The 15,434-nt window shown below is 36.9% G+C and overlaps 1 protein-coding gene across 1 annotated transcript in view; it reads right to left on the bottom strand.

Annotated features, from left to right (window-relative positions):
- MYO3A (myosin IIIA) overlaps positions 1 to 15,434 on the bottom strand; it is a 178,029-nt gene that overhangs the window by 154,621 nt on the left and 7,974 nt on the right. Inside the window, exons 2-3 of the mRNA XM_019933176.3 lie at positions 11,932 to 12,116; positions 9,206 to 9,340 (exon numbers count right to left, since the gene is read on the bottom strand). Of these exons, the coding sequence (XP_019788735.2) occupies positions 9,206 to 9,340; positions 11,932 to 12,099 (303 nt within the window). The 5' untranslated portion in view covers positions 12,100 to 12,116. The remainder of the gene's footprint in view (positions 1 to 9,205; positions 9,341 to 11,931; positions 12,117 to 15,434) is intronic.

Below are 15,434 nucleotides of genomic sequence, written 5' to 3'. Positions count from 1 at the left end.
TTTCACTGAACAAAATTGAAGCATAATGTTCTTAAGCCAGAGCTACACTAATGAAAGGACAGAGCAACAGTGAGAATGAATCCTCTCCCTAGGCTGCAGTCAAACATGAAAAAAAACCCAATAACCTAAATCAAAAGGGATGATATTCTCTGAACAAATCATTACAACTCACTTCCAAAGACAGCTTTTATAAGTTTTCAAAATGTATTCTGTCTTCACTGTGTTAGGAGAGATACGAGATTTTTACTCGAATTTCTGGAAAAGGACTACTGACTTCTGCAGTTGGCATTTCTGACTTCTGCTGTTTTTCATTGTTTTTTGTTTATTCTAAGAATGCTCTAAGACGCTTCGCTTAGTCTGACCATATCCCATGTGAGGCCACAAAAGCAGAAACTCTCATTTTCTAACACTCATTCTAGTTTTTACTTTGCTCATTTTATAAAAGCGTTTGAGTCGTTTTATAGAAACCAATTTTTAGCAAACACCTACACGTGAAGTTTTTGGTAACTGTGAGTGTAATGTTATAAGACACGGCTGTATTGCTTGCAGAGTAACTGCACCACTTCACACTGACGAAGTAATGTGTAAAAGTTCGATTTGCTCCACAATCTCACCAAGACTGGGTATTATAAGTCTTTTAAATTTTAGTCATGTTAGTGGGTGTGTACTATAGCTTCATTGTGGTTTTAATTTGAATTTCCGCCCAAAAGAAAGATATTAAACATATTATATATATGCTTTTGCAAGGAGTCCAAACTTTTTTTGCACACTTCATAAGAAATTGGGTAGATGCACTTTGTTAGGTGAAATTTCCATCTATTCCTAGAGTGCTGAGATTATCACAAATGGGTGTTGAATTTTGACACGTTTTTATTGATTTTTTTCTCTTTGATTCCATTAATACAGTGAATTATGATGCAATAAATTTTAATGTTTAACAAACTTATTTTAATGTTTTAATAAAATTGCATTCCTGGGATCAATCCCATTCAGTCATAACATATTAACATTTTTATATATTACTGGATTCAATTTGTTAATATTCTGAGAAAGATTTTTTCCAAATGTGTTCATGTGAAATGTCAGAATGTATTTTCTTTTCTTGTAATATCTTTGTCTTCTTTCGTCAGTATAATGTTGCCCTCATAAATGAGTCAACAAGACTGATTATTTCTTTCTTAAAGATTTCATAGGATTCATTTTTTTCCCCAGAATGACAGTGTGAAGAACTCTGTGGACTCATTCCCCAGTATAACTGGTGAAAATTATAAAAATAAACAATGAGTTAAAGTCTTTGGAAATTGTAAGGGTGTACAGCAAATGAAGTAACATTTAAGAACACAACTAATATTTGTAGTATTTAATTTTGTCCTCTATAGGCTTATTAACTGTACTTTTTCATTTTATTTTTAGTGGTTGCTTTAGCGTTTACAATATGCATCTTTAACTTAACACAGTATGCCTTAAAATAATATTATACCACTTCCTAAGTAATGTAAGACCCTTAAGACTGTACATTTCCATTTTTCCTCTCCTGTCCCTTTGCTATTGTTGTTATACATTTTAATTCTGCATGTAATGACCCCACAAACCATAATTATAATTATGGTTTCAAACAGAGATTTTTTTCTTTTAAAGATACTAAAAAATATAACATACAAAGGTTCTTATTTATCTTTATATTTACCATGGATAATATTCTTCATTTCTTTTTGCAGGTCTGAGTTTTTATATGAAGTCATTTTCCTTCAGCCTGAAAACTTTATTCCACATTTTTATGGTGCAGGTCTCTGACGGTAAATTCTTTTCCTTTGATGAAAACATCTGTCTTTATTTTGCCTTCATTAATGAATAACATTTTCACTGTATACAGATTTCTAAGTTGAAAGGCTTTCAATGTTTTAAATATACCATTCCACTGCCCTGGAGGACAGATCAGTGACCACGCTTCTCTCTGACCCCTACATGTCCTCTTGGTGCTTTTGTAACGGTCTCTTCATTATTAGTGTTCAGCACCTTGTTTGTGACATACCTTAGTGTGGTTTTCTTTGTTTATCCTACAAGAGGGATTTTGAGCTTCTTAGATCTGTGACTTTTTAGTGTTTACCAAATTCAGAAAAATTGCAGCCATCATTTATTCAAATACTGTATCTCTGCCCCCCCACCCCGCCCCTGTACTGCTCTTGGACTGAAATTACACACAGTTTAGAATACAAGATAATGTCCCATAAGTCGCAGGGGTCTTTCTCCCTTTTTTGTCCGTCTGTGCTCAGTTTAGACAGCTTCTGTTTTCCGGTCTTCAAATTCACTGATCTTTTCTTCCACATGTCTAAGCTGCTGTTAAACTCAATACTATATATTTTTCACTACAGATATTGTACTTTTCTATTCTAGAAGCTCCATTCAACTCTTTTCTATAGTTTTCATTTCTTTCAACATTATGTTCATGTTTTCCTTTTGAAATCCTTGAACGCTGTGATAATAGCTGTTTTACAGTCTTTATCTGCTAATTCCATTATCCTGGTTATTCCTGGGTCTGATTCTTTTGACTGATTTTTATTCTGATAATGGGTCACCTTTTCCTGCTTCTTTACATATCTAATAATTTTTTATTAAATGATGGACATGACTAATTTTACATTTGAATGTTCAGATCTTGTTGTCTTCCCTTAATGGATGTTGAATTTTGTTCTGTCAGGCAGTTAATCTACTTGTGGACCAACCTGAACATTTCAAGCCCTGTTTTTGAACTTCTTATGGGAGGCCAAGGGAAGTTCTTATTCTAGGGTGAGTCTAGCCCTTCCTTTAATGCATAACCCTTCTGGAGGGTCCCTACTAAGTGCCTCAGGGGTTCAACAAAGATTCCCCAATTTGGCTGATCAGAACTCAAGCATCTCCCAACCCTGCACAAACTCCAGCAGTTGTTCAGATTACTGCTTTTCAGTAATTCTTACCCTAATAATTGTTCTTTGCCCAACTGCCTGAAATCTTGCCCTATACATTTCCAGCTTGGTTTTCAGTAAAAGACTCAAGGGAAGCCCTATGCAGATTTCTGGAGCGTTTTTCCTGCTTAACTCTCCCTTCCTTGAAAATTCCAGCCACTTCTGCCTTCCCAATCTTTTCAGTTCAGCAAGATAGCTGTGATCTCCTTGGGAATGTCCTCCTTATGCCCGTGGTCTGGAAACTGCCTCCAAGATTAAAGATGGGATAATTGTAGTGCTCCTCTTGTTTATTTCCTTTTCTCAATGTCACAGTCTTAAGCTGTCTCTTTCCCAGTGTTTGAAAATTGTTGTGTTTTTAAAAATATATTTTATGCCGTTTTCTACTTATTTATGGTACAGCCATGCAATGATGCAAGTTACTGTCATGGCCAGAGCAGAAGTCCCAGATTACTTCTATACACGCTGAAATCTGAGAAGCTCTGGCAGTGTTTTCCAAACTTTCCTTTGATAAGAATCACCTTAGTGCTTGTTTAAAAAACTAGTTTCCTAAAACTCATTCTTGGAGTTTCTGCTTCAGTGGGTTTGAGATGGGGATGATCCTTATCAGAGTATCTGGAATATATATTAAAGAACAAAGGTACCACAAGTGTCCTGCTTTTTTTTTTTTTCAGGTGGAGGCTTAAAATGTTACCTACTCAGCTAGGCCTTCTTTCACCTCTCTTTTCGTAAAGGGTCTTCTTTTTCATTCTTTATTAGCACCCCATTTATATTCTTCATAGTATCAATAACAATGTGTAATTATTTAATTTGTCTATTTAGTTTTAAATCGTCTTTCCGCACCATTAGACTCTAAGCCCCAGGATGACAGTTTGTCTTGTTCTCCACTGAATGCCCAGAACCTACCAAAATGCCTGGCCCAAAGTAATAGATAATATTTATGGAATTAATAAATGACTGGATGAATAAACTTTAGTCCTAGACACTTACGCATGCACGCACGCGCACGCGCACGCGCACACACACACACACACACACACACACACACACAATGACAGAGGCCATCTTTTCACAGCCACTATGGCTGAGGACATACTGGACAAATAGACTCTGAGACAGAAGACTGTATTCCTCAAGTACTTAAGGTGCTGCTGTCCGGCCAACCAAGAAAGGGTAAATTACAATTTTGCCCTTCGAGCTCATCAGTAGAAAATGCTTAATACCAGACTGATTTAACTCAATTTTGACTCTGTTTTTTAGTCTCCTGATTTAGTGATAATCAGATGCAGAAACCTAGCGACCTCCCCCGAGCCCCGCCTACATCCAGCCCCTGATCCTCCACAGGAGATGCTAGGAATTAACGGAAACACTAAGCAAAAGAGGTATGTACATTTTACAAAGCAGGTCAGTCAAGAGATATGATAGCAATAAGCAAAAATTAATATAAGTCTGGTATTTCAAAATGAAGCATAAGTTAAAAAAAAAATACATCAGTTCTCCCTTTATGCTGACATCATTAGGAAAACCTAGAATACTAAGTAACAATAAAAATTCCCAGAGACATTTTGCAAAAAAAATCAGTTCCCACAAAAGAAAACTTTCTACCCCTTCTCTCCTTAGGTAGTTTCATTACAAATGTGTAACTGGAATTTCAGAGAGCTAGCAACTAGTGCTCTTCTCTATGTCCTGAAAATGAATATACAGAGAATTTAGAAGGAAATAGTTCCTAAACAGAGGCCTGTATATCATTAATGCTCAAAAATTTATAGTGTAACAAAATGAAAGAAAAAAAACAGGAAGAAGAAAAATTGTATCACGCTGAAAGCAATAATTCAAAAATCACAACTAAATAACAGAAAAAACAGACTATCCAGTAAAATCTGAGCAAGTAATCCCCTTCTTAGAATTTCAATTCTGGATCGAAATATAAATAAAATGATTTTTCAAGATGAGAAACCTCTGCGCAGGAGTTTGTCTAAGCTGGTACGGCGCCCCCGGCACATGCCAGGATGATAACGAGGGATATTACTGATGGCTCAGCCCCTCCAGGACACACCTTCTTTATGTAGATTCACATCAGAAGTCTAGCACTGTTAGCATGACTCTCTGGGTAACACCACAGCCCCTCTTTGGCCATCCTTACCCTCATGCAGAATAATTTATTGGGGCTTTATTATGATAAGAGGCATAATTAGTAGTCATTTTGTAGAATAAAGTATTTATGCCACAAGCCAATTTTCTGAAAGTGCCTCTAAAGCAGCACCTGCACCATTCATGTTTATAAATCAGGTAATTGTACATCTAGCCACTTATGTGTATATATAATTAGTCTAATTTGCATATGTGCAAATCAATTACCTTACATACAGTTTGCCAACTTCTTGCTTTCTCTGTGTTTTTCCCCCACTTTGTGAGTGCAAATAGGTCAGATTCCTGAAATACTATTTTAATAAATTACCATTTACTCTTTTTTCTCAAGCCTTTTAGGGATATTTCCAATACCTCCATCTGATAATAAAATATAAGGACAAAGTTCAAAGAAGCTGTTAAGTCTCTGCTGATTCATTATATCAGGAAGCCACTTTGCTTGTACCTGATGTTCCAAAAGTATTTTAATCAATCTTTTCTGCTCTCTCAAAAGAACATTTAACTATGATCTAGAGTCTCCAACTCACACCTAACTCCAAGTGATTATACTGAGAAATGACAATATAATTAGAATAGGAATTTGTTAGGCATAAAAGACAGTGAATGATCTCATTCAATATTTTTAAACTCTGGGCAAAGATCTGTACCTTGTGTCCTTGCGCATTTAGGCCTACATTAGGCAGAACACCTGTATCTTCAAATGCTAATTTTCCAATGATTCAACAAGGAAAAAAATTAAAGATGCATTACTGAAAATGTTCTGAAGGATATAAATATACAAAATTTTATTCAAGACTGCATTAAGGATTTGCAGAGCGTCGCATCTCAAATACACAAACACAAATATGAAGTAAATTCTTTACAATTCACCATTAATTTAAGGCAAAATGGTTTAAGTTCATAATTTATATTCTATTACTTAGGTAATTATGTTGAGATGAGTAAAAGTTTTGCTTTGTTTTAATGCATGATTTAACTAAAACTATAAAGCTATCTTGAACTAAACTGAGAAATACAAAATAATTCTGAAATCATAATAAATTGCCTACCTTTGAAGAACACAACTGGTTATTTAAAATTTTTTTTAAACTTCTATAAAATAATGCACAGTTTCAGATTCTGAGAAGGTTCTTGAAAATTCTATTTTACAATTTTGAAAGACTCTGGTTCAATTAAAGGTGGCAGATTAAACATATACATTTATTTCCTCTCACATGTGAATCTCCATTAAAATGCTAGTAAAGGAATAAAAAAGTATAAAACCACAAGAGAAAAAAGAACAAAAAGGGAGAGAAGTGGAGAAGAGATCACAACAAAATTTTTCAACATGGCATGCAGATGACTGAGTGGTAACTGAGCAATGCAGAGGAAGCCACAAACTGAAGTGCTAGCTGGGGGCTATTTTGAGGTCACCTGAGCAGATTAACCCGGACGGGGCAAGGTAAGAGTGAAAGTGGAGGAGATGGGAGGGGAGGGGCAGAAAAAAGGGATCCCTTGGAGGTCTCTCATCAAGACTTGACACCCTCTTACCCAACATACAAAATATCAACATCCAGGAGCCTGCCTGAGCACCACACACACACACACACACACACACACACACACACACACAGATGGGGGTTTTGTTCCTTAGAAAAACTGAACTGAATGGACTCAAGATCTGGTGACATCAGTAGCATGGATAACGGGAGCAAGGCACATAACTACATGATGTGCGAAACAGAGAAGTAACCTGGGAAAGAGGAGGCCAGGGGATCCAGAAACGGTGGATTCCACCCAGGTGAGCAGCAGAGAGATATCAGAGGTCAGATACCTGGCAGACCTCCAGAATGGAGCAGGAGGGCATAGGGTTCCAGAGGTGCAATTAATAATCGTGCCAAAATTCAGAATACGGATTAGGAAATGAAAGAGTAGAGAAGTTCGGCCATCTATTCCAGGTACTGCGATCAACACAGCAAAAGCACAGACCTACCTGCTCAGGACAGGGTGGTACCACTAACCTGGATCTACACTAATATTGTTCTGTATTATAAGCCCTCTGGTTCTACTTGCTTTTTATTAATCAAGTGAATGTATTTATTTTTAAAAAGATAAAAATGATTAAGTCTATCTGAAATTATATGAACCGGAAAAATACGCTAATTTCATAAATAATATTGTCAATCATTTTAAACATATAAAAAAAAGATGAAGGAAATATGTTCAGAGGTAAGAGTGGTTCTTTTTATAGTTTCAAGTATTTTCTACAATGATCACTACTTGTAGATTCGTTTAAAAACCATAATAGAAAAAATATAAAGTATGGAGACAATATAATTTATAAATGATTACTGTGCAGGAAAATCAATGGCACATTCTAAAAAGAAACAGAATAATCAAATGTTAATGAAATAATGTGAATACAAGACACAGAGAACAAACCTGTGGTTGTCAAGGGGAAGCGGGGTGCAGGGGAGAGATGGATTGGGAGTTTGGGATTAGCAGATGCAAACTATTATATATATAATGGATAAACAACAAGGTCCAACTGCACAGCACAGTAAACTATGTTCAATATCCTGCGATAAACCACATGGAAAAGAATATGAGAAAGAGTGTATCTATCTATCTATAGATAGATAGATAGATAGATAGATAGATATAATTGAATCACTTTGCTTTACTCCATAAACTAACATTCTAAATCAACTATACTTCAGTTAAAAATATAAAATAATGTGAATACAATAAATAGATGCTGTTAAGGTGAACAAATAAAGGTTTTACTAACCCTGAGTTTGACAAGAGCAGCTTTTAAAAATTTTTATAAATTTTATTGGAATTAGTGATTACTTCACCTTGAATAAAAATACTCAATGAAAATCAGGAGAAACACATTCTTACATTCTTCTACGACTGGCAGTTACCTTCGTGGGGCACCTTCCAGTACTCCTGCATTAGAGAGAACTGTCCCAACCTATTCTCAGAAACTGAAAAGGCAGACTCCATAATTTCCCTTTGGCAACTTATTCAATATTCAACACCATTTCTAGTAAGGTTTTTCCCTATAAATGTAAATACAGTTGACCCTCCGTATCCACGGATCACGCTGTTTGAATCCAACTACGTGGAACCCACAGATATGGAGGACCCACCGTACCTGCTTCTGTAGTTTATGTCATTAGTATTCAGTGAAGCCAGAAGAAGAAATCAGCAGCTCGCCATTTTTGTCTAATGAAGTCTCAGGTACATTAATTTTCTCTCATATCATAGCACCTGGCACTGAGCCTCTGTCACGTGTTATGTTGAACAAAATATGGATGAATAAATAAAAATTATAGTGAAGTCCCTTTATAACATGTTCTTCTGAAAGAAAAATAATCCTGGTTTCTTTAGTCTTTTATTGTGGAAACATTTACTTTTATTGTTTTTTTTTTTTTTTTTTTTTTGTCTACACAGCGTGTGGGATCTTAGTTCCCCCACTAGGTATCTGACCCATGCCCCCTACAGTGGAAGGGCGGAGTCTTAACCACTGGACTGCCAGGGAAGTCGTGAAACATTTTCTTTTAATCTTTAATTAATTTTCTTTCATTTCCCCATGTTTCTAAAGGTGGCAAGACCAGAACTGGTCATAACATTCTACAAAGGATGTGACCAGCCAGGAACATATGAGAACTGCTTTACGGGGTCAATGTTACATAAACATTAAGTCATTCCAAGACCACACTGCAGGGGTTTCCCTGGTGGTGCAGTGGTTAACAATCCGCCTGCCAATGCAGGGGACACGGGTTCGAGCCCTGGTCCGGGAAGATCCCACATACCATGGAGCAGCTAAGCCTGTGCGCCACAACTACTGAGCCTGCACTCTAGAGCCCGCGAGCCACAACTACTGAGCCTGCGCGCCTAGAGCCCGCGGGAATAGAGCCCGTGCTCCACAACAACAGAAGCCACCGGAATGAGAAGTCCACGTGCCGCAACGAAGAGTAGCCCCCGCTCGCTGCAACTAGAGAAAGCCTGGGTGCAGCAATCAAGACCCAACGCAGCCAAAACTAAATAAATAAATAAATTAAATAAATTTATTTAAAAAAAAAAGACCACACTGCAAATTTCCACATGTAAACTAATGTTGAAACACTCACCTCAAGAACCAGCCACAGCTTATCTCCATTTATTTTATCCTTCTTAAAGTACATGCCATAGAATCTGACCACATTAGGATGGTCAGAAAGTGCTTTTAAGATGTTGTACTCTGCTTCAATCTCTTCATCAATATCCTAGTTTCAAAAAGTCATGGGGAGAGAATGGTGAGAAAAACATGAATGAAGTCAAAGAAACAATTTAGACTACCAAATGTAGAATTTTATTTTGTCAAAGCAAGGTCAGAATAGTTTTTACTGCACTCAGTACTATGTATTGAAACTTCTCATTACACTGCTTAAGGGGAGAGACTGTGATTTTCCCGCTAATCATATATATCTCTAACTACATTTAGTTCGTTGAAAAGGAATAAATAAGAGGCTATTTTTGTGTGCAATGAGAAAGAAACGTATATGGAGAACCACCTAAGATGATCTTCCTTTCTCTGTAGGCAAAGCCATTTATTTGAAATGAAAACTTTTAGCTGGTTCATTTTGTTTCTTTGAAGTACAGGATATTCGAAGGCTATCAAAAACTAGTCATACATGCAATGAACTCCTACCTTTCCAAAAAAGTGAAAGAGTTAAGTTACATAAATTGGCATACAGCCTTTAGTTAGCTAAAGGCCCATTCCCCAGAAGTAGAATAGGTTGTTATCCCATCAGTAAAAGTGCAAACATGACTAGGTACTTAGTCATGTATCTAGGAAAATCACATATACATGAAACAACTCACAGAGTCATAAATAAGAAAAAGACTTCTAATATTTTACGGTAACATTTAATGTCCACACTGTTTTAAGACAGAATCATGGAATCAGAGAGCTGGAAAGAATTTCAGACCAGAGCTCTAATTTGAGAGGAAGAAACTAAAGCTCAGGGCAGTCAGGGTCACAGGAGCTGGTTTGTGTGAGATCCAGGACTAGCCTACTGCCTTCCAGTATTGCTCATTTCCTCCCTACCTTGGAGAGAAGATTATTAGTTCAAAATCCATAACAGTGAGACCCTTTTAATAAAAAGTTTTAAAAAAAGCCACTCTGCAAAATGCCTGGGTGCATCTAAATTTATTTTATTAAGATTATAATCTTCTGGTTATAAATCTTTTTTATTTGACTTGTGGCATGATGAATGAGAGTAAATAAAGAATTCTTAGGGAAATACACAGGTACTGTGACAAGAATAACAGCAGCAAAAGAACACATTTCATACTGTAGTTATGAATCTACATGTTTCATTTAAGCAATAGAACAAGACATGATGTATAAGGTTAGCAGTCTACCAAACACGAGTAGATTATGAAAGAATAACGGCTACATGTATTCACAAGCCACTTGTTCTTGTCCACAAAGAAGCAGAGGAATGGGAGAGAGACACTGATTATGGGGCGATACATTGGGATCAGTCTGGAGCCCTTTCTCTCGCCACCATGGACCTCTACCCTTAACAGTGAAGACCAAAGGACAGACCCATAATTGCAAAGACCAGAGGTACAGTTACTTTGGTACAGCCTAATTTGTGTCTCTCTTCCCTCAGTTTGAATGGTAAGAACTTTCCAACAGGGGAACATGAACACATGCAGCATCAGTGAAGCCTGGTCACAGTGCTATTTGTTTTTTTCCCTCCAGTGTATCTAATTTACTACTTGAAAAGAAACCCCACCTTCCCTCTCCTCTGCTCAAAGATATATGAAACTATGTAGTTATCATGGATTTAGCAGAAATAAACTATCAAAAAAGAAAGAGCAACACCAAGGTGAACAGAGGCCCAGGGGCAGACCTTTTGCAGAGTCCTACAGTTTATGAGCGTAACAGCGGTGACGAGGACTCTGATGCCCTCCCCACACACATCACGTCATTTCCATCACACGGCACTCCCATCACGTGTGCAAGAGCTGAGTAATTGGAGAAGTTGCTCTCAGTAGAGGTTTGGGGATTATGGGATCACTGAGCTTATTCTAGCTCCCCCCAGGTGCTAGGGGAGAGCTACGTATGTCCCAGTAGCTGAAAATACTCCCCAATGTCCAGCTCTCACTCCCAGAAAGAAGAATCTCATCCATCTCCTCATGCTCTTAAAGGCAAAGAAAGACGAGTTTCCCTCATCACAACTGGATTTCCCCAAAAAAGCAAAGGAGGAGCCCATTGGGGCACTGCTGAAAAAGAGGCCATGTGGACTGACCAGGACATTCAATTTTTCACAAGGAACCTCACCCTGGTTATAAAGGAGCATCATTTCTGCTCTGGAAACACTTAAGTAAACCTGAAAATTAACTTCCCTTTTCTGAATGAAATTTAATTTAAAAAATATTTCTGGTTTGGAATAAGAGGAATTCTGCCTGAAGCCTAAATGAACACAGGAAGAAAAGGAGATCTGGTACAGACGATATTTTAGGATTACTTCTAGACCCATAAATCTGTATTCTGACAACACTTTGAAATCTAAAATAATATTAAATCAACTGTTGAGCTGTTGAGAGTTGTATTATTTATATACTTATTTGCATTACATATTTATTCTTATATCAAGTATTTATTGTACCTTATTATATATGTTAAGCATATAAACAAGGAACCTCTAACAAGTAGACTTTTTTTTTAAAACATTTTCTTCAAATTGTAACTGACATTGTGATAAATAAATCAAGACAAGATACCTAGAGACTTTTTAACTGTTTAATACAGATTTTTTTTAAAAGTTACTCAGCAGGAAAAAAAAAAACCAATGTGACTTACATGAATCGGATCCAGAATTTTGACTGCTGCCTTTTGGCCATTTTTCTTATTCAACACTTTAAAAACTTTTCCATAAGTTCCTTTGCCGATTGTTTCAGTGATTTCCCATGTATCAGAAGGATCGGGAAAGTTATCAAAGATGATTGTTTTTCCAATTAATGGAAGCATCTTAAAAGTTTAAATCACTGGAGAGAAAAAGCACAGAGTTTCATCTACATTTGATTGGTGATATTAAATGGCACACATAAACTCACGGGAAATTATCTAATATTTTCACTGATATGGAAAATACACAGCAGTAACCAAATGTACTGAGAGTCATGGAAAAATTTTAATTTCAATTCTTTTTTGCAAACAAATGAATATGAGTTTAATAATGCTTTGTAAGCAGGGCTTTCCATGTTTAACACAGTTCCACTTTAATTGCTACTACTTATTTTCAGATTAAAGTAAGAGGCACGTATTTAAATCATTTTGATTTACTGCTTTATATGAACCTTAGAGATGATAAAATTCCACCTCTCCATCAAAGCAAGTCCCACACTTTAAAATGATTGTGTTCTGTATCACTGGTCTATGTAAATAAAACCCAATGATCGGTCCCCCACTGCTTTTAGGATGAAATTTCTTTCACATAAACTACCAGGTCCTTTAAAATATGGCCCTTGCTTCATTTCCTAGCCTCATGTCTCAACACCTCTTCCCTCAGACACTACAAACCAGCCACTTGGGATCCCTCAGGTCATTTCTTTCTTGCTTGAGGATCTTCATATACACTATTCCCTCCCACTTCTGTGGTTTCTTTGCTACTACTTATCTTTTCAGATGTTAGCTTAGACGTCATTCCCTCCAAAGGTGACCACTCTCCATCCCATTTGGGTTGCGTGCCCACCTCTGCACTCCAAGACCACTCTGAACCCACCTTGACCTGATATGACTGTATGCCCAGCACCTGGCACAATGCTGAAATAATTAGGAGAATATGGCCAATAGGTCAAGTGATTTTTAAAGAGATTTTATACATAACCTAAGATAAGATCTCCCAAGTAAAGCTTTTAGCCTTTCATGTTCCCCTTATATTACATTCAACCGTTTCTATAAAATTACAAAGGAAAAAAAAAAGGAACAGAAAGAGAAACCAGAACTTGTAGCGGTCCTCAGAATTTTTCAATTATCTGTGCAAAACCTCCCTCTTTTCGATGTTAAAACGTTGATGCCAAAAAAAAAAAAAAAGTTGATGCAGTTGTGCTTGTATGTGTATGCATACACATAGAAACACATCTATTAATAAATGTGTTAATATTACATACTAATATTAGCCCATGAAATTCACTTGTCTGACCACAACTTTCAACTTCATTTAATCCACCAATCCACTGAGTCCTCGCTTTCTTTATATCCATCAGATCTCTTCAGTCTTCATTCCCTCTTCATTTTCTCCTTCCCCAGCATAAATTCTACAGCTTGAATTATTATCACTTCCTTGCAAATGCCCTCAGCACTCTTGTTCTTCTCTTTCTCCACCACCAGTCTCCCGGGGTTGAGAAACCAACTCTGGTTAAACTCTGCATCTTCTTCACACCTATGCCTGTAGCTAGAGAAAACCACACAACTAGGCTGTATCGTTTCACTTTAAATTCAGGATAAGAAACTTGCAAGTAGACCCTCAATGCTGCCCAGCAATTCTACTGCACTTCCCTGGTTTGTATATTCTCTTCTCTCTGGGGTGATCAACTATTTCACAGTGATCTGTGTCCTCAAATTTCTCTCTCCTCAAATTGTTCCCTCTTTGCTGTCCATCGCCTCCCACAAAATTTCCCAACTGACGCCCTCATTTAATAATTAAGTGACAGGGCTTCCCTGGTGGCGCAGTGGTTGAGAGTCCGCCTGCCGATGCAGGGGACACGGGTTCGTACCCCGGTCCGGGAAGATCCCACATGCCGCGGAGCGGCTGGGCCCGTGAGCCATGGCCGCTGAGCCTGCGCGTCCGGAGCCTGTGCTCCGTAACGGGAGAGGCCACAACAGGGAGGGGCCCGCGTACCGCAAAAAAATAATAATAATAATTAAGTGACAAAATGGAAGCATTACTAAACTTAATCTTATCTCAGAAACTACAAACCAACACGCATCAAACACGAGGAGTTCATTCTATTTGTCATCAGTAATTGCTGTTTGGCCTCAGTCTTTTTCTTCTGTTCCATCTCATCCATCATATCTCAGCTCAAATATAACATTTGTAGAAATGTCTTCCCTGTATATTTTATTCCTCCATCAAAATGTACGCTACAGAGGGTACAGACTTTGTTATTTTTACCGCTGTATCCACAGTTCCCAGAATGATGCCTAACACATTGCAGACAATGAGTAAATGCTCGCTAAATGGGCAAATGTTTATTTGTTTACCTGTTAATTCTGAGAACTGAGATCTTATCTCTCTTGTGCACTTACAAATCTTACAGTGCCTCACTCTGTGCCTGGCATATAGTAGATGTTAAATACATAGCTGTAGAATAAGTGAATCAATATGGTTCTTCCAAAAAAGTTGTTAAATGGGAGAGAGAAATAAGGATTAGGAGGAGCTGAAAAGAATTTGAAAATCTAAACAAAATAAGGATCATATTCTGATTCATTATATTTAAGGGGACGTCATCCAGTAAATGGCTATGAATGCCTGCTGAAAATTACACCACTACATAAAGACACACTTATGAACAGTGCTTACATCACTACATAAAAACACACTTATGAATAGTTCTTACAACACTTAATCCTTAAGAAATTTGTGCTTTTGATCCGAAATGCAAAGAAACAAGTAGGAGGTAATCAGTAATAATCATCCACTTTAGTGATTTCATAATCAGTCGCAAGATAACTACTTTTTACATCTAGCTACCTGAGTCATGCAAATAAGCATTTATGCCATCCACATAAGGTAAAATTTAGACCAAAAGACCAAATTAAATCTTATTAAATGCCTGAAGTAGGAGTTTTCAACCAGGAAAACCATTCATTTTATGGAATATTGCCTTTTCAGTGGCAATGCTATTGAACACTATTTTAATTTCTGCTGTTTTAATATTAGGGATTAACTGTTGGTCTTTAAATATACAGGCATATGAATTCAGTTAAAATCGACTGAACACCAAATGTGTGCAAAGTATTTTAGAGTTTTGGGGATACAAAGATAGGTAACTTGTGGATAGATAAATAAATATGTAACTATATTATGAAAAGTGATAGGTAACAGAAATAGGCATGAAGTGCTATGGTCGCCCAGGTGAAGAAGCAATTAATTCTGAAATATCGTGAAAAGATACAGAAATTAGCAGTACTAGAGCTGGACATTAAACAAGAACAGGAATTTATCTAAAATAATTTCCTCTTTAACAGTTCATAATAAGACAAATATTTAAAGCAGTGCACTGCTACATTATAAAACAATAATCACAAAATGACAAATGCACAGCCATTTTGGAAACTGAATGCACTTAGTTAAGTCCCAC

This window comes from Tursiops truncatus, chromosome 2 (assembly GCF_011762595.2).
Source record: "Tursiops truncatus isolate mTurTru1 chromosome 2, mTurTru1.mat.Y, whole genome shotgun sequence".
NCBI lineage: Eukaryota > Metazoa > Chordata > Mammalia > Artiodactyla > Delphinidae > Tursiops > Tursiops truncatus.
This window is presented reverse-complemented; position numbering and strand designations above follow the sequence as displayed.